General features: G+C 39.6%; 1 protein-coding gene across 1 annotated transcript in view; it reads left to right on the forward strand.

The window, feature by feature from the left end:
* Window positions 1–9,771, forward strand: part of lmx1bb (LIM homeobox transcription factor 1, beta b) — a 43,876-nt gene extending 34,105 nt beyond the window's left edge. Inside the window, exons 3-8 of the mRNA XM_034091638.1 lie at window positions 2,373–2,605; window positions 5,190–5,365; window positions 5,864–5,941; window positions 6,284–6,350; window positions 7,425–7,583; window positions 8,682–9,771. Of these exons, the coding sequence (XP_033947529.1) occupies window positions 2,373–2,605; window positions 5,190–5,365; window positions 5,864–5,941; window positions 6,284–6,350; window positions 7,425–7,583; window positions 8,682–8,839 (871 nt within the window). The 3' untranslated portion in view covers window positions 8,840–9,771. The remainder of the gene's footprint in view (window positions 1–2,372; window positions 2,606–5,189; window positions 5,366–5,863; window positions 5,942–6,283; window positions 6,351–7,424; window positions 7,584–8,681) is intronic.
* The last annotated feature ends 10,561 nt before the right edge of the window (window positions 9,772–20,332 follow it).

The following is a 20,332-nucleotide window of genomic DNA, read 5'->3' on the forward strand; positions in this document are numbered from 1 at the left end:
AGCACCAAAAATAATGCAAAGTGACAGAGAGGGGAAATAGAAAAATAATGGCTTACAAGATTAGACGCGGCGACGAGAAAGAAGAAAGGAAAAAGGGCTGAATGAGAATGTTTTCATCTAGATGAGAAGATTTGAGAGAGCGGTCGTAGGTGAATGCGGAGCCCTGGACGTATCAAACCCGCGCTAACAAGTCATTTCCTCAACTTTTGCTCTCTTTCTTAGTCCTAAGCCGGCAATCATGAGCTAAACATAAGAGTTAGAGCTGGGAACTCGTCTTGACAGATTCATCACCTCTTTCCCCTGATCCCAGCATGTAGCACACTAATCCCTCTAAAAACTAGGAAACAAGTCCCTGAATATTATCTTTACATGAGTGTGTCCATGTATGATTTCCTTTTTTAAATTTGGGTCAGATACATTTTATGAGTAAGTGTTGTTCTTGACTTTAGTTTTTTGGCGTCCAAACTTGGAAGTTTGTTTTGAAGACAGATCCAAGTTGGCAGGTCACTTAAACTAGAACGCTGCTTGTTTGAGAAACATGCCAAATGTTCTGTTTTCAAGGGATTATCCTTGAGGTGTTTCCATAGTTAGTAATAATAATCGCCTTAACGTATTGTAATAAATGAAAGATTAAAGGATTGTGTGAACCCTGAGGGGTGCTAGCTTTTGATATCTCTGTTATTATGCCGCTTTGTGATGGTTAAAAAAGAAAATTGGAGGCTATAACTGCCGTTTATTCTGCAGCAGATACAGGTGGTGATCATATCAATTGATGTGACGTAATTCAGATAACATGACATTATTTGCTGATCGGATGAGTCATCATTTTAGAAAGCATAGACAACAACAAAAGCCACACTGTCTTGTTTCCAGCATGCATACAGCTGCTCATACACACGTGTGAACACACACGCACGCACACACCATATCAGTACTCAATCAGCACCTATAACAACATTACCATAACAAAACCAACCTTTGGTTTCCCTCCGCTCATATTTACACATTATATTCTTCACTATCGCTCATCCCTGTCCCGAACCAGCACATGATGTCAATTGCTCCTCTCGCTGCCTCACTGCCTTGCACAATGAAATAGATGTTCACCACAAATAGATAGGCGGTTGCCAGCTGTCTTCCAGACCAGGGCAAACAAAGAGGCCGCTAATAAATCCAGCTTTACGGCTGGACAAGATCAACCTGCCTTCTTGCTCCACTTAATGTGGCTTCTTCTGAACAACACGGAACAAATTAAATGCCTCTCAGTCGCCAATAAAACAATGCAAACATCTTCCTGAAAGGATATAAAAGAAGATGGAGGTGTTGTCTAGGAAATGGTGATAAAGGCAGTCTTGCGCCATGGGGGCACGATTTCAGACAGTAAGATGAAATATGAACGCAGCCCAGGGCAGCCCAGTAGTCAGCAATGAATCACAGTCTCCAATATGATATCTGATGCATTTAGAGTGTTGTGGATATGAAAGAAACATGTACATTGTCAGCAAAGGCTTGATTGGGATCATCAGGTTTCAGTGATTACTGCAATGAAACACGATCCAGACTCTTTTTTATACTAGTGAGGGGGTTTGGGTGTCTATGACTGGGCTCTTTTGGAATGACGTGGTGTCAGGCCCACCCTAGAACATTTTAACAGATGAGCTGCTGCCAAAAGGAGTCACCTCCCTGGCTGCCCACAGGCTGGGCGAGCCAATTTGACTCTTTGTCAAAAACCCTCGATGGGTAACTCAAAATAAAGCCACAGGAATGATGCATCATATGGCTTTTTATTTCTGTTCTGTGTCGTGATACAGATAGTTAATTACTGGGATATTTTAAAAAGCATATATTTATATAATGTTAAGATGCACTTAACATTAGAAAATCTATCATCTATATTTAAGCTTGTTTATTGTCTGTGTCCTTTCATTTCAGCTCTGTCTCCCTCCCCCGATGCCCCTTATAATTATATTTCTACATTTTTTTATAGATATTGAAAAAGTCTAGTCATCGTGAATTATTTTGGCCATAATAATTATTTAGTGAAAATCTGAAATTGTGAAATAACCAATCAAAGCTACAGTTACTTTAGCAGTAACGTTAGGTGAACAGCAGCCAATGGCCACATTAAGCAATTGTAGGCTAGTGACAAATGCTAGACTGTGATAGAGGCACATGAAGAGTAGAGTTTCAGTAGCTGCATGGTATTATCTATCTAGAAACCATTAGCTAGTGGTCAAAACACACCAAGGAAAGCTTAAGCAACAAAACCCTTAGTGTACTGAACTGAACAACGATGCATTTTATTTCTTTAACCTAACTTTACAATTACAAAATGATGAAAGCTCTAATCCTCTTTTTCTCTTGTTCAATAGGTTGTTTGCGACCAAGTGCAGCGGCTGCCTGGAGAAAATCGCCCCTACAGAGTTTGTGATGCGCGCCCTGGAGTGCGTGTACCACCTGAACTGCTTCTGCTGCTGCGTGTGCGACCGGCAGCTGAGGAAGGGCGATGAGTTTGTCCTGAAGGAGGGCCAGCTGCTGTGCAAGATCGACTACGAGAGGGAGAAGGACTTACTCAGCTCGGTTAGCCCCGATGACTCAGACTCAGGTGAGCGCTCTGCACCCTCTCACACAAGAGTGAGAACAACACCGGGGTGCCACCATCATATGGCACCCGCGTGTTGTATTCTGTATGCTCTGCACCATCTCAGTGGGGGCCAACATAGACATGCACCATCATGTATCTAAACTGTGACTGATTTTAGTTAGTAATACTTAAAGAGGTGAGACATTTGTATTTCCCTAAGCTAGTTGTTCAATTGCTTAATATTTGAGATTATTCATAGATCTCACATTTATTTTATCTGTTTATTTTTTTTTATTAAAATAGTATCCATCCCTTTTTGATGTGACTCATATTTAAAGGTCGGGTAGGTAATTTTGGAGAAACCGGCTCGAGTGCACTAGAATTTGAAAATACACAGCCGGAGAAAATCTGCCACTTCCTTACAGAGCCCCTCCTCCAACACAGACGAACGCGCACATGACCAATGAGGGCACGAGATAAGTTTGTGCACAGATGGAAGGCTGACAGGCAGTTAGGCCATCCAGTCATTTTAGCTGGGCCGGCTAAAATGATTGGTCGTGCTTTTTACAGTACTACGGCTTCCACAGATGACATTTTTCTATGGATTTTTTGTCAAAGCACTTAAGATATTCATTGCTATCGGGATGTTACGAGCCGGTTTCTCAAACTTACCTACCCCACCTTTAATTGAGTTTTACATTATTTTTGATAATGATTTGGACTTGTTATTTCGTTCATTTTTTATTTATCTTGTATTTAAAAATAAATTGAAAACAGATTTTAGATTTAATTAAGGCATGTTTCTTAGTTTTAGATTATTTAAACTGTATCTTAAAAGAACTTTGTTCGTTAATAGTTATTTTGAGCAAAGTCCATATGTTGACAAAAGAGGACAATAAATAATAAGTTAAAAAGAGATCTCCCAGGCAGACCAGGCAGTCAAAACTTCTAAAACATGGCTCCATCTGCAGCTTTTCAATGGCAGATTTTGTAGGGGGAGCGTGGGTTTATGATACAGTAGGAAGTGGAAACAGGACAGAGTCGAGCCACCCTGTATTAATGGCTCTCCATGCGTGGGCAGGATCTGGTGCTGGAAAGAATTAAATCACTGTATCACGGTGAGTGACAGAGGGATTTGGGGCCTTTCTGCAGAAAGCCCGCGCCTCGGCTCTTATCAGCTCTAGTGTTCCTCGCCTATAGCCTCCACACACAATGAGGCATCTCGCCAAGCCTCACTGTTCACTACCATCTGGCTCACATTTAAACATGCACAAAAGCGGGGGGAATTTGTCAAATACATCTGTGCCTGTGTCAACTTTTGTCAACTTGTGGGAATATTTGCTCTGCGTCTTCTTCGTTATGTTGTGTCCCCGTGCATCGCAGCCATCTCTTTTGTGCATGTCTCCAGATTTAAAAATGTTGACATGAACAGTGGTTAACCCCCGGCATGCCGCAGACGAAATGTAGGTTTTGGACGAGAAATACAGATACTTATCAGAACCAGATAACCGGAGACACTGAGCCATCATGTGTGCCTCTCCTTACAGCCCCCAGACCCCAAAGGATCATTAGGATTCATCAACAACACTGCTGGGTTAGATTTATTTAGAGACCCTTTTTATGGATCTTTGAATATTTTTGATGTTATGTTTACATAACTTTGTGGCTTTTGTGGCAACTGACACAGTGATGCATTTGCCCACTACTAATGCGGAACTAAGTGATGTATTTCAAACTATGGCACGTCACAAACAATTTGATTGGAAGCAAAGATATTTAAGAATACTCCCCTTTCTCGAGCTGCAGTGTGTAACAAGTAACATATTGTTTTCGTACTCTTTTTACTCCTAATCAAAACACAGAATCAGTGTATTCACTTAAGAATAACTCTTAAATTAATGAGTTGTTCTGGGAGAGCATTATATTTATTAGATGTAATAGCTTCAGTGAGGCAAGCTAACTTTAATGTATACAAATAAACTAACAGTAATTGTTTTAATAACAGAAATCCAACAACACCAAGTTATTATTATGTTTTAATGGCACGTTGTAGGATAGCGGCATACAAAGGACAAAGATTTAAGATTACTATTCTTTACTACCCAAAACTGTAATATCCTGCTGCTGACAGTCAAAATCTAGCCATTGAAAGTTGTCATTATTTTAACGTCTGAAATATAATTTAAAAAATGGGTTTTCTTGCTGTTTCATGGGAGATACATTTCCCACATGTACTAGCATTGCCTTTTTCATGTTGCACTTGATGTAGTATTCTTATCAGAGATTGATTTAGTGTAAATCAGACAAAGCTGAGGGCAATAAATTACACGTGGCGCACAGTCTGGCTCAGTGACAAATGTGCATATTTCATTTGGCTCTCCAAGACTTCTGTAAGGTTAATCGTACATACAGCCTTTTCCGTTTTGTAATAAATTGATAACAAAGTATCAAAAACACATGTCTCCTTTGATTATGCACTTGTGGTGTGTGAATCTCCTTGAAATAGCGTAAAGCGAGAATATATTTATCAGCAGACTGTCACTGACTGAAAGGGTGTAGTCGGTTCCAGCTTGTACTCATGACATGGAAAAATGACTCTCTGCAGAGAAAAGTGACGATGAGGAGTTGGACATCAAGCAGGAGAAAGGCATAGGAAGCCAGAGCAAGTCGGATGATGGGAAGGATCCCAGGAGGCCCAAAAGACCACGAACCATCCTGACCACTCAACAGAGACGGGCCTTCAAGGCTTCCTTCGAGGTGTCCTCAAAACCCTGCAGAAAGGTAAGAAAAAGCTCAAATAATCCCATCAAGAAGATATAAAAAAATGTCTGCATGGTCTGAATTTAGGGTAATGGAGGTTTAGATGCCGACCACAAGCCCAACAGTAGTTTCACAAATAAAATTCTCCAATTAAAAAAATCTCCCCCACCTCAGAGCTGCGCTTTGAAGTGGCGAGCAGCATTCTGTTCTGTGTTAGCCGAGGCAGGCTGGTGTAACGCAGACCGCCTGCACCAAATGTCATACTGAGATAGGAGAGCTGCCTCCAAAGCCCGGGCCCTGAAACAGGCACTGCACCCGGTCCAAGGCTTTGAAGAGGCAATAACCAAGAGGTCCATAAGACCACTGCATTCATTCAACCTTCAATGAAATCAAAGCAAATCAAAGAGGCTGATCGGGGAAATGTGGAATAGATGTTAAGGAGGCAAAGTATTTCAGTGTGTTGTGGAGGGGTTTGTTTTCTCGTGTGATGCTGGAAATCTTTTCTCTTGATGCTTTCAGGTGAGGGAGACGCTGGCTGCAGAGACAGGACTCAGCGTTCGGGTGGTGCAGGTGTGGTTTCAGAACCAGAGAGCTAAGGTGAGGGCTGCTAACATGGGAGGAATTAGATACAACAGCCTTGTTCCATCTCAGAGCCCAGCTAATAAATCACCACAACTGTGTGTGTTAAACGTATCACTGCATTCCTTTTCAAATGTAAAAAAAGGAGTTGCAAATTTCACTCACTCGCATTAAATGTCTAGGCCCTCCTCTTTTCTGATTATTATCTTGTGAAAACCTTTGATACTTGACAATGAAGTGCACTCAGATACAGATTTGGTACGGTTCATTCGAGGGTGAACAGAGAGGAGCATCCTTTTTAAATTAAAGAGCGCATGTTAGTTTTGGGGGTTCCTTACAATTCTAACTCCTCCGTTTCAGATGAAGAAGTTGGCCAGAAGACAGCAGCAACAACAAGAACAACAGAATTCGCAGAGACTTGGCCAAGGTACAACACTGTACTTACCCTGCACACACAACGGAGGCTCATTGTCTCAAATCTCCTTCTCTGGGAAACTTTTTTATCTTTTCACAATTTTAAAGTCCCCCTTTTCTCAGTTTATTTGATTATTGTAAGGAAGAAAGTGCATCTGTGCTCATTTTAAATCTGAGTTTGAGCACATTTTGGGATGTCACAAGTGGAAGCCAATGGTTGTCAAGTATGCAATGTGATGTGGAGACATTCATGGGTTATGGCATTAATTATTTTTGCCCAGAATGCTTACCTTTTTTGTAAGAAATAAACGTTTTAGATTCAGATTGAATGTAAACCATAGCATTTTAATATTTCATAAACATGTCTTACGGTACACTTTTTCTTGTATCAATGCAATATATCGTTTTAAATATTGACAGTTGTGCTTTTTCTGGTGACTGCTAAACAGCATTAACATGGAAGACACTGATAGCAACAATAAGAGCTTCTTCTATTCCTTGTGTTCATTTGCAGTGTTGTCAAATGTGTTGTGGGAAAAGAGCGCTCCGAAATTGAATAATTACACTGAATGACACATTACAAATATGTCACTGTGTAAACAAGAACACTTTATAACAAAAACAAGTCATAAATTCTGTCCAGAAGCCAACATAAATAAATGGCGGACGTCATTTTGCAAAGCCACTGCAAAGGAAAGCGCAGGGCGGGGGATGGGCTCCAGTGATGAAACCACAAGAGTGTTGTGTCCTTCTCCAAGAGCTGTGTTTGTTAAAGGAATTATGGGAGAAGCCACAGGAAAGACTACTGTAGGTTTCCATGGAAATACTAACAGACACAGGCAAGCAAGCCAGGTATTTGGAGGGTGTTATGGCTATCTCGGACCAGAAAAGAGCAAAACAGAAACTCAGATTTAGGTGCATTTGAAGATATTTAATTCCCAGGCATGAAGAAAAACATGTCCATGCTGAAAATGCTGTCCTCAAGTTTTCCCCCTTGTTTTTTTGCCCATTGTGCGTAGCTGCATTTTATATTTGCAGACTCATCCAAGGTTTTTTTTCTAATATTTTCCCCATCTTTGCCTTGCAGAGGTAATGTCCAATCGGATGGAGGGGATGATGAACTCCTTCACACCGCTGGCTCCGCAGCAGCAGCTGGTCGCCATGGATCAGAACGGTTACAGCACAGACCCGTTCCAACAGGGGCTCACCCCCCCCCAGATGCCCGGGGACCACATGAACCCATATGGTGAGCATCCAACCAACTCTAACCCCCCTCTACCAACACAAAAAGAAAGAAACACCCACTCCTGCTCTAAAAATCACACACATGCCTGTCCCTTGATCAACCTCATAGCTCCCCAGTGTGGGACATGTGCTCAGGCCGCAGCTCCCCTGATTTAAGCCGATCACAGAGCCCTACGAGCAGCTTCTCCTCCCACATGAGATAACACAAGCATACTCATAAGCTAGTGGGTTTTGAAGTTCATTTTCCAATATGTTTAATATGGTTTTAACTCCCCGCCTCCACTTCTGAGACATGCTCTGTTACTGCTGATGTTTTCCAATGGTGGTAAAAACATGTGGTCAGTGTGGACAGCTTGAGATAAAGTGCAATCCAGATGATGATTAAGGGTTGTGTGAGCTAATGGGACAACAACAAGTCTCTGATTTCCGTGTAATAATTAAAATGCAAAAGAGGCGAGGGAGAATCAGTCAATCGAAGTGTTAGTCCACAGGATGTAACTGGAATAACACATTTCTGAGCGATGTCCTCAACAAGCCCCAGAGGGACCATTTCCTGTAGTTCATAACTTCCTTATAATTTGCCTCCATTTAGTTCATCTCGGTAGTAAGAGCCCAAATCCCCAGTCTCATCACTCCTTTGGTTTGGGGAAAAGAACAATATTGGCAAGGCATTAAAAGAAATGTCTCAAAACACTGTCCCCATTTTGTGCACACTATCATTAAGATCCAGAGTGTAATAAAGTTAACTATTCCCTCCAGAGAAATAACATGTTGAGGTTTTATGAAAGGTGGAAGCAGTTGCTATTAACCAGATATTTTAGGAGGATGCCCCTTGTTTACATGCTCCCTCATAGACCGCAATTGTCCCATCGAGGGCAGCAAAAAGTGAGCTTTGATATCGAACAAAACCGCACTCCAAATTGTGATGACACACAACAGCCATTTCTCAAAGTGACTATTAGAAATTATAATTTCCCAACGCTGCTATAAATCTGAAATACGAGATTGCATTGATTTTCCAGTGAGAGCGGGGTGTTGTTGTGTTTCTTTGAATGACGCCTCTGCCACCAGCCTGACAGCTATCTGTGTGTGTCCGCAGGTAACGATTCTGCATTCCATGACATAGACAGCGACACGTCTTTAACCAGCCTCAGTGACTGCTTCATGGCCTCGTCGGACGTCAACTCCATGCAGGCCCGCGCGGGGAACCCCATCGACCGCCTCTACTCCATGCAGAACTCTTACTTTGCGTCATGAAATAGAAGAGTGAAACCCATCAGCACAGAATAAACTGCCCATCTCAACCCTGAAGCGCGATGGCCAGGAGTTTCTACACCAACATGGACACGACAGAAAAAACCCTGCAGTAGCTCCTGGTTATGTGCTGAAGCTTACTCAAAGATAGTAAAACCACTTGTTGTAGGACGGTGACGATTCCTGGGGGGAAAAGACTAAAAATATTGTTAGATTATTCGGTAGGAGAGCTTATCTTTCACAGGAGGTCTTTTCTTTGTTCACTTAAAGAAAACAAGTAGATATTGAAGCCACTGATTACACACTCTCAAAACCAAATAACACAGTGAATTTATACAGTGCATGATCAGTTGTAAACTAAATCTTTTTGTAAGCCCCCGGTAAAGATGTGGTATTTGGACTGTTTCTTCTTTACACTACATGGATTCCCATGTTCACTGTTAGCATTTTGATCACTTTCCATAGGCTTAGATATTGTGTTAATAGTAAATAGGTGCAGCATGTCTGCAAGAGTGACTGTATATTTGTGTATGTATGAGAGTTTGCGGAGAGGCAGAATAGTTTAGGAGAAAAAAGTGGAGAATTGGTTGGACATGTAGGATCAGTGAAGTGTAAATACTTTCCCCAGGCAAATTGGATGTGCATGATACAAGATGGAAAGCATTCTATTTATTTAACTATAACAGGCTCTTGAAGGTGCATATTAAAACTGAAAAGCTTTATTTAAAAAGGAGAGCATTTTTTTGTTGAGCAATTAGTGAGATCATGAGTGTTACAACTCATCTGTATGCCTTTTTAATATGAAGATTAACCCTTTTGTTTTGTTTTTTCTTCAGCCAAGCTGTAAATGAGCAATGTTGCTATTTATTTCGTACAGACCATAAACCTTTTGTTGTCACTGTCATATGTGCATTCTCAAAATGTTAAAGTTGCTAATTGACCAAAGTTGACTGGTTTGATGAATAAACAATGTCTTTCTCCTGATAACATTAAATATGGCATTGAGTGGTTCATTCATAATTCATATGGGAACATTTGGAACCCATAAATATCACCTGCTTACATGTATTCTCAAATCAATGCTTATGGATTTGTTTGCCATTCTTACAACATGGCTTTAGGGATTACAATGTCAGTCTGTGGGTCAGTATTGGATGGATTACTATGAAATGAAGGAACAGACATTCATGGTGCCAAGAGAATGGGCAACAGCACAATACTAAACGCTGTGCCATGTGTTTAGCGCTATTGTACCTCAATTGATTAATACTAATGTATACAAATACTAATATTTGTTTCTCAAAAGAATTTTAAATATGAAACTGATCTAAATAGCTATGAGAGGTATCATGACCAATAAACATTATATTCGGAGCAAAACAAATTTTTAAAGTACAAGACTGAGTACATAATTATTTTAAGAGTCAATTTATCTATCTCATAAACCATTTTAAATGGCACTCACCGCCTCGGGGAAGCCCAAGAAAAAGGTTTAAACTAACATAGTCAATCGGAAATGAAGACAGATTCAGCAATTGCATGGCTAAATGTTTTACAAACATATTTGTGAAATATAAGACAAAGTTTCCAACTGGCTGCCGTGTTTGTTTGGTTTAAATTTCCAGATTATGTAAAACACATACCTTTAGTAACCTTTAACAGTGCGGCAAACACTTCCATATCAAGCACCACCAACTACAGACTATGCTGTTACACTTAAAGGTAGGGTAGGTAAGAATGGAGAAACCAGCTCGAGTGCGCTAGAATTTGAAACTAGCAACCGAAAAAAAATCTGCCCCTTCCTTCAGACTTCCTTAAAGAGCCCCTCCTCCAACACACACGAAAGCGCACATGAATAATGAGGGCCCGAGATAATTTTGTGCACGAGATGGAATGCTGACAGGCAGGTATGGCCATCCAATTATTTTAGCCGGGCCGGCTTTGAAATGGAACGAAACCACGGCATTCACCACTACTCCACTACATTTATTTTAGTTACTTTGCAGATTTTGATTAATGATGTGAAATATAAACAACCCTTAAATCAGACTTTAGCTACACGTGACCTGAGTAAAATTCAGGGAAGGTGATTGTCAAGTGCCAACAATCAGGCGAGATATTTGTTAGTTGGTGCTTGAGAAGACTAAACAGTTATCTGCAGATCCCTATAAAGTATATTCATTACTCCTTATTCTCTACTAACACATCCCTTTCAAGATTTTCTAAGGTTTATTGACATATCATATACACAACTATGGTGTAGTTATGCAATTAATGAAAAACTTGGGTCGCAGGTTCCTCAACAGTGCATTACAAGACATCTGGGTCATTCCAGAATTGGAGGACAATTTAGACACCAACATTTTTGAAAAAAAATTTTATGTATTTAGGAAAAACAGATAATAAACCATCAAAAAAATGATTTGCCCAGCTAGGCATCAAATTAATATTTTCCAATGAAGAATTACCCCTGTTACTCTAATTATAGTAACAGGGTTGAAAGTAACAGTAATGCTACTTTCAAGGCAATGACAAACTTGGATATCTAATGCAAGAAAGATAACTTTTAAATGAATATGCTTTATTCTGATAATATGAGTAACAGGGTTGAGTGGGTCAGAGTGCCACACTCTTTTAAGACTGAAAAGATTGTAAAAATATGAAAAATAAAAGAGAGGACTTAGTTTTGGTCTACCCATGGCACTAGCACATGGCTTGCTGATGTTACTTCCACTGTGTCATCTGATTTACAGTTTTTTCACTTCCTGTGCCAATCTATAAAATAGAATTTGCTAATATTAAGTGATAATATTAGGATTAGTGTGAACAACTAGTTTACATGTTAGGTTAACGGCCCCTACACACGGCGGCGTGCGTTGCCGCTTCAACGCTTCTGCCCATTCACTTTGAATGGGGTGACGTCACGATTCGCCGAACTGCATTGTGGGAGCAAAGCGTAGCTTCTCTCGAGGTGCTCGCTGCAAAAGTAGAGCAATGTTCTACTTTTGCCGCCTCGACGGAGGCGTCAGTCAATCAAATCCCTCGTATGTAAATCTGACAGTACAAGCAGTAGCCAATCAAACCGGGTGTATGTTGGGAGAGCCAGACCGCAGTTATTTCCCATATGTCAACAAAAGGAGGAGAAAATGATCGTGGCGGTAGGGAACATACAGGGATACAAACCGGAGGAGCCAGGCATGGGGGGAGGTGGCAAAGACAGTGGGGGAAACTGGTAGGTTTTCGCTTGTTTGGGGAGTTTAAATCCAGTGTATTTCGTTTGAATGGACAGCTAGCAAGCATAGACAGTATATTTAGCCAGCATGGATGTAGCATGAATGCTTTGCTTTGTATGTCCGGGGCGGGACATTCATGTGGTTGGTTGTTGGTCGGGTTGCTCGCGTTGACTCCCCAAGCTCAAGACACGCCCACCGCCAAGCGGCAACGCACGCCGCCTTGTGTAGGGGCCGTTCAGTGCCTTGGTTAAAGAGCCTGTTGCTGTTTATTTATAGCTTTGAATTCTTTAAAACCAATATTATCTTCTTAAACTTGTATGGTAGTCAGGAGCATCACTTTGTAATGTGTATTGATATATTTAGAGGGAGGGGATCTAAAGTAATGCTTTACAATTCAGATTAGATTAATTTCCACCATTTTCTTAAATTCATGGTAGTTTCAGCAATCCCATGGTAATTGAGGACACAAGTTATCTAAATGACTAATGTCATCTTTATGGCTTTCAGAAAGGACAGGAGACCGACAGGTGACTATCAAAGGACTAGCAGCAGCAGCAGCATGATGATGATGTTAAATGTGTTGTTTTAGGAACATCCATTGCAAATACATGGAATTCAATAAACATTGAATAGCATATCATGCAGTTGTCTGTGTCTTTTCCTCCGTGTTGTCCTGGTTTGCTGTGCTGCCTCCTAGTCGCCACCATGGTTTGCTGTGCTGCCTGGGGATGCTCAAATCGCTCCGAGAAAGGAGTACGAATGTACGGCTTCCCCACTGACACAGAGCGGAGGAAAAAATGGCTGGCTCAAGTCAGCAGGAGCAATTTCACGACCAACAGCAACAAAATATGTGATGTAATTATATACAAACACTGCATTTGCACTTTTTCACAAAACGAAAACCACACCATTGGGAAAGCTTAATGTTTTGTTTAATACAAAAAAACAGGGAAAGGCTTGAAAAACACAGAGTTGAGACTCAGGGTGCAGGGTGAGGGTCTCAGTGCAGGTATTCAGGCTCCATTGAATCCCCCTCTGGTTCTTGTGCTGAAAGAGGGAGTAACAGACAGGAGAAAGGGTTATACACACCTATATAGCACACCTATTGGATGGGAAATTGCCTTGGGGAGATAAGATGTTTACTTATATAAAACAGTAGTATTAAACTTACCTTGTGTTTTCACTCTCACTTAAGTCCCTCTCCCTTTGCCATCAATCCAAAATCAGCTGAGCTGCAACATAATACAGACAGGTAATAATCAACATAATCACAAGGACACAATATGGCTCTGCTAAAAACACTCACTCTTACATGCACCAAAGTTATATTTATCTCATATTTAACTCCCTCCACCCCCGCATACAATCCCGTTTAGAAGCCCCTCTTCTCTAATTCAACAACGTTGGACGAAATGACATTAAGAGAACGGAATTTACAATTAAAAGGCTGTTCAACGTGTGTTGCTAACTTGCTTCGGTATCCTAGCTTAATCTGTTATCTGTAAACGTTCCCTAAATCTACTAATTTAGGGATAATCCACTGACATCCTTTAATACACATGTTAATTTGAATCAGATGTACTGATAATATCCGCAATATAAATCTTTAAACTTCTTCTTACTTTTAAAAGTCCGTCACGAACGGTCTATTTTGCTGCAACTCTACAGCTCTGCTAGCCTTGGCGCTAACTTCCGGGGAACGATTGAGAGGCTCCACGATCCGCCATTGCTGTAAAAAAGTGGTCCATTGGAGTGAACGGAGATGACGTAACTCTCAGTCTATATGGTGCTGGGTAACAGGGTTGAACGCATGTTGAGGGACACACCTTCTGTGCAAAATTACTGTTATCTAAAATATGTTTATGATTTAACAAATTGATTTTACCATTACAAGAGACATATATCAATAGAATAATACCAAAAAAAGTAAATAAAATCCCTATTTTAAATATTATATTTGACATGCAAGTTGGTCACCAAGAAGGGTGGACAAGAGAAAAATGCCATTTTAGGGGATGTTCGAGAGCTATTTGATCATTTAAATAATATTTTGAAACCACTTTTTCTACAACTTTGTATACATTTTGTCTCAATACAAGTATGTTTAACACAACAAGTGCATGTTTTAGCATCTTGGGCATGGATTATTAGATTTTATATGGGGGCCATGAAATGTGCTCCAATTCTGGGATGACCCATCTATCAATATGTGTGTATACCTCCACCATTAAACTGTCATATTCTGTACAGTTCTTATACTTTCTACATACATAAGAGTATAATTAATATGTATAATATCAGTTAAAATAAGTGCTTCAACATAGTTAACATTACAGGAAAGTAATATAGTAGACGTTAAGTACTTTGTCAGGCTTAATATGTATCTGTAGATACCCCCAAAGCCTTTTTCTTATTTAAAAGAAGACCTTAATCTAAAGTATTATTTAATGTTTATATAAAGGTTAATTCGATGTTCTGTTTTGCACATCCACCTATTAATATATTTGTACATCCTGCACAAACTGTTTTATTGTAGAGATCACTTATAGTATCTTCTTGATTTTTGATATTCTATATTTCTATCATTGACCTTGTACTTTCCCCCTATGAAAGTATGTACTCTTAATATTTTTTTCATCAAATATAACACATTAAAACAATAATTCAATAACGTGCTTTAACCACTAGGTGGTGCACACAAGGTACACACAGCCATAATAACTTTGTATTATTAGTGTAGGACACTTATGTATGTACAACATCTGAAGATGTGTAGTTTTATTCATGTTTTCACATAATTCTACAGCATATTGCTATATTATTTCAGACTCAGTATTTACATTTTTATATTAAAAGAAAATCAGTAATATCTTTAAAAACTACAAGTCCTTTTCTATCAGCTGTGCACCATTATGGTGTAAATATAACCTATCTACAAATTGGATCAAATATAAAAGTCAGCCGAATTAATGTTGATACTGCAAGGAGACGTATTGTGTGAAGAGAAATTGAAGATGTTATTTAAATGCTGATATATTTATGATTCATGTCACATATTCAGTTTCAGTGGCATTTCTTCCAGTTTGTCTAGAAGTCTTCTAATCAGGGCTCTATAAATAGAGAACTACGCCAGATGTGTCATATTTAATGCAGCCGAACCATGTATTACAATGCCGTTATGTGATGACTTTTAAAGAGACAAGCAAGCACACTCGGAATAAAATATTATTTTCTTCTTTTTTTAAAAATGTTTTTCGGATTTCATATCGCATAAACACCAAATCCCAACGTGCATTGTGGCTAAACAGTCCAATCACCGAGCTTAAACCATAGCTGAGGATCTTGGGTAATCAGTTCAGCGGTTGTGTATCTGTTTCCGGTTAAAAAAAGCCGGCAAAAAAGCCCGAGATTATGGAATTAAACAAATAAATAAAAACAAGGATAATTGTGTGTTGAGTAAATAACAGTGTGTTATTTAGAAAAGAATAACAAATTAGAAGGAAAAAAAGATTTAAAAAAATACAGATTTCAGTATTCTGAGGCTCTGAGCCCCATTTATTTTCCTCACTGACGGCAAAAAAAGTCCTACATTATACGATTTAAAATAAAAAACAACAATCGTGGCTTGATATTGAGTAAGAACCATAGACTGTATATATAAAGAACATGTTTTTATGAACCACACATCTTCCGGTCTTCCAAGACCCGACCGGACAAAAAGACGTGTTGCAGGCACGAAACACGCTACCAATAGAAGGGTCATTCCAGAATTGGAGGACAATTTAGACATCAACATCTTTGAAAAATTAACCTTTTATCTTATTATTTTGTGTTATGTATTTAGAAAAACAGATAATAAACCATCAAAAAAAGTGATTTGCCCAGCTAAGGCATCAAATGTATATTTTACAATGACGAATTACCCCTGTTACTCTAATTATAGTAACAGGGTTGCAAATCAATGCTAATTTTAGCTTTTACCTCAGGAATTAGTGCTAGATGCACAGTGTAATGCTATTGTCAAGGAATGGACACATATCTAACTAAAGAAAGATACATTTGAAATTAATTTGTTTTAATCTCATAATGTGAGTAACAGGGTTGCGTTTGTATGATTGCCACACTCCTTCAAGAGTGACAAGATTGGAAATATTACAAATAAAAGAGAGGACTTAGTTTTGGTCTACCCAGTTTTTTCACTTCCTCTGCCAAGCTAAAAAGGTTTCGGTAACAGGATTGCGCGCATGTTGAGGGACACACCTTCTGTGCAAGATTACTGTTATTTAAAATGTGTTTATGATTTAACAAATTGATTTTATCGTTACAAGAGACATATATCAATAGAATAATACCAACAAAAGTAAATAAAAACCCTATTTGAAATGTTATATTTGACATGCAAGTTGGTCACCAAGAAGCTGCGAGAAAAGGGCCATTTTAGGGGGTGTTCGAGAGCTATTTGATATTTTAAATAATATTTTGAAACCACTTTTTCTACAATTGTATATGCATCTTGTCTCAAGACAAGTATATTTAACACAACAAGTGCATGTTTTAGCTTTTGGGGCATGGATTATTAGATTTTTTATATGGGGACATGAAATGTCCTCCAATTCTGGAATGACCCAGAAATACATTGCTTTTAAAATCGTTCTGTGACACGGAAAAAAGAGGAAAATCGTGTTGGTGAACACGAATCAATAGATTAAATGTCGTGACTATAACACGAAATGCCGTGAGACTGGGTTGACATTATAGCATGTTAGCACTGTTGTTTTTAGCCTTGAGCTGCAAGTTCATTTAGCCTTATATAACCATTAGCATGCAGCACATTTTGTAACTACAACAGTTGAACTCATAATAATTAAAAACTTGTAACCGTTCCAAGGAATGACGAGTGTGTAAGAGAACACCAAGGCAGAAACATGTACATGTAGTGAGGGTAAAGTCGGGGAGAAGTTCAGGTGACATACCAATACAGCTGCACGACTACAGAGCAAACCCCACCTACAACCCGAGGGCCTGTCAGGCGGCTGCTTGGAAGTACCATCTGGGTGCTCCTTCATCTCTCTGACAGCTCCTAAATGTGGCCAGGCAAGCTTCCGCCCACTGTCTGCATAGTCACATGCCCATGCAGATAAACAGTGCATTTATGAAGTTCTGTTACTATGACTCACTATAGTCCTAATGTCAGTCTCATCGAAGGGTTTAATCACCTTGGCTGCGCAGAAGGAGCGCAGTAAATTGTCATATCTGTGAGCGCAGCCTGGGACATATATCTCTGCTATCAAGTCTTCAATCTGACAGCCAGGTGTTGGACTTGTTGGCAAGGTTACACTGCCATTTATCTTAACTTGTCACACCAGTAGGCGAATATCCCCTGAAGCACTGCGCAGTGACATCATTTTAGTCAGGAAGACGATTGGATACGATTTTTTTGAGTCTGCAAAATAATAAAAAAAATGGATCAAACCCAACAATAATAAAAAAAAAGTGCTTGTGACTGTTATTACCTTGCCCTCATTATCTCATGTCACCTCGTAGGAGGTGTAAGAAGAGCATTTCATGGTGAACACTCACTATCTGTCTGCCTGTCTGTGTGCATATGTGTGTAACTTTAATTCAGACTTATGTGGACAATGAATGGTTTTGCACCAGGTTTCTAGTATACAGTGGATTAAAGTTTGAAAGACAGAGTAAACAGACATGACAAAGGCTCTCATTTACAGTAAACATGGATGGGGCTGCTCCACACACATTGTGTTTGCACGGAATAGACAGTACAATTTGTTTGAACCCCTCCCTTTTCAGTGCAGGCCAGGTGAGCTTACAGAGAGGTGTTTCGGTTTATACGAGGACAGAAGGTGCTGCTGCTGACATCGTAGTGGAAATGTGATAATTAACACTGAAAACTATAAATCCTCTCATATGATGAGTTTGCGAAAATATATATAATTTGTTTACATACCCATGATTGCCAGAGTTGTATATAAATATGGTGTTGTTTGTAATACAATAGGTAAAGTAAATATAAGTGTAGTCACTCAGTTGAGATAACATGAAATTGTCCAGGATAAAAAATCAAGATGATCTTCATTAGTGAAAGGAGAAACAGGGAAGATGGCATATCATCAAGTCTGACAACACAGTTATTTTTATAATAATGTTTTGATCACCACCATGGAAACCTAACTCTAAAAGGAAAAAGAGTGGCACTGAGAGGGCACAGACCTCAGCGAAGGCCTTCCCATAAATGAAACATTTGTCACATAAGTTTCATGAAAACTGTATCTGTAGTTTTAGAGTTGTTAACAAAGTAGTAACAAAGAGAAAAACAAACCAAGGTTATAACTTATAAGTTAAACTATGTTGTATAATTACAAAAATGTCTGATAAGATAAAAAAAAACACATCACATACAGTATCATTAATCACGCTTGGACATGTTGGAAAAAACACTTACCTTCCCCACCAGAGGTGCCGTCAACATAACATTTGTTCCAAACATGGAGCTATTGAATTATTTATAATATATATTTGATTTCCGTGTACATACATGTTCCCAACATATCCAGGCTTTGACTCGACTCAGGCTCTTACACAGCATCACATGGAGTAGACATTGTAAAAGATAATCTTCCTGGATGCATTTTACTCACCATTTATACCACACTCTACGCCTGTGTGCCCTCCCTGACTTTTTCTCACCTCCTGTCCACTTTTTCTGATTAAAACCTTACATTTGCCAATCTAAAAGGAGCCAATAAGTGAATATGTCACTGCTTGTTCTCTGGCACTTGGACGTGGATCGGCCAAAGACGACACTTAGAGGTTGAGGTAAGTGTGGCCTCGGTAGAAAAACAGTCGTGCCGAAACCCGAGCTGCACACACACACACACACACACACACAAACTCACAGCGAGTTAAGAGTCGACCTTCAGTAAACTGTTCACACATTTACTCTTCTGCCGTTCTGGCACCGCATAGGAAATGAGTCTAGTGACAATATTTTCATTAGATAACCAAAATCCTGAAATGTTCCACCTGAGACACAATTGGAGGTTTGTGATTCATTTTCTCTCTTAACTGTTCGCTTCTCCTGCCCTGCCCATGAAAAACATAGGGAGCCTGATTTGTTATTCGGGGTAATTTAAAGCAAAATTCTCACCAGACGCCCCATAAAAGCACAGCATGACCTAAATGAATAATCTTAGACAGTAGCAGAGGAGAAAGCAACATCACTCCACACCAAATCAATCAGGGAGTGACTCATTAAGAGACACACTTTTATTTTGAAACCCATTGTTTTGAATTTACTGTTCATGTAATTGCCTATCCCAATTGTCATTTCTCAACATCACATTTACAACAGACCAATATTACATTTTTGAACAAACCAAGCCCAATTAATTGCTGCTTTGGAAGGGCCAAAGACACTCAGACGTTTGTGGGTTCAGTACAGTCTAGATTTCTTCTCATGATTTCACAGAGTTCACAGGAGTTCACAGCTAGTCCCCAGTGGCAGCGGGGGGAGCGTTTTGGGTGTTTTCGTTGGGCATTTTCCATGGTGTGTGGTTAATTGTTAAGGGAGACTTTTAACCAACGTCTGACACATATTCTTTGAGCCTTGAGGGCTTGTGCATAATCAAATGACAGACTATGCTGCGGTTTAGACCATAGAGAGGGTTCGCGGCCAAATAAGCATGTCCTTTCAGCAGTGCGCTGCTTTATTGTGTCAGTCAGCAGTACAAAACACGGCTGCCATGGTATGAGGCATTGTTTGTCCAACATAGATGTAGTAACAGTGGTCTACTGTTACATTATTGATCCCACAGAAGGAAACTATTTTCATGAAATACCACAATTGATAAAGACTTTTGGACACTGCTTATAGAGTGGAATAGTAACAAACAAAATCTTGTCATTCATAAAAATGCAAAGAAAACCCAAAATCAAGGAATTTTTCAGATCCAATATGTATTCCAGTGACTATTTGAACCTCTCCGTATAATTTGTTTGGTATATGTAAACATATTGCAACAGTTTCTTCCACCTCCTACCTCTGTTCCCGTTCTGAGAAAAAGATGGTATGAGATTCACCTCTCAGTGCCCAGGGGGTGCAGATAGAGCCCTGGATAGGGCTCAGTAATCCCAACCACTATTGGAACCCATCTGTTTTGGTTTTCATTTTTCTGCATTATTAGTGCTTATTGGTACATGGTCTAGGAATGCAGCCAGGGTGTTTGAAGTCAAGAAGGAAGGT

This window comes from Pseudochaenichthys georgianus, chromosome 9 (genome assembly GCF_902827115.2).
Source record: "Pseudochaenichthys georgianus chromosome 9, fPseGeo1.2, whole genome shotgun sequence".
Taxonomy (NCBI): domain Eukaryota; kingdom Metazoa; phylum Chordata; class Actinopteri; order Perciformes; family Channichthyidae; genus Pseudochaenichthys; species Pseudochaenichthys georgianus.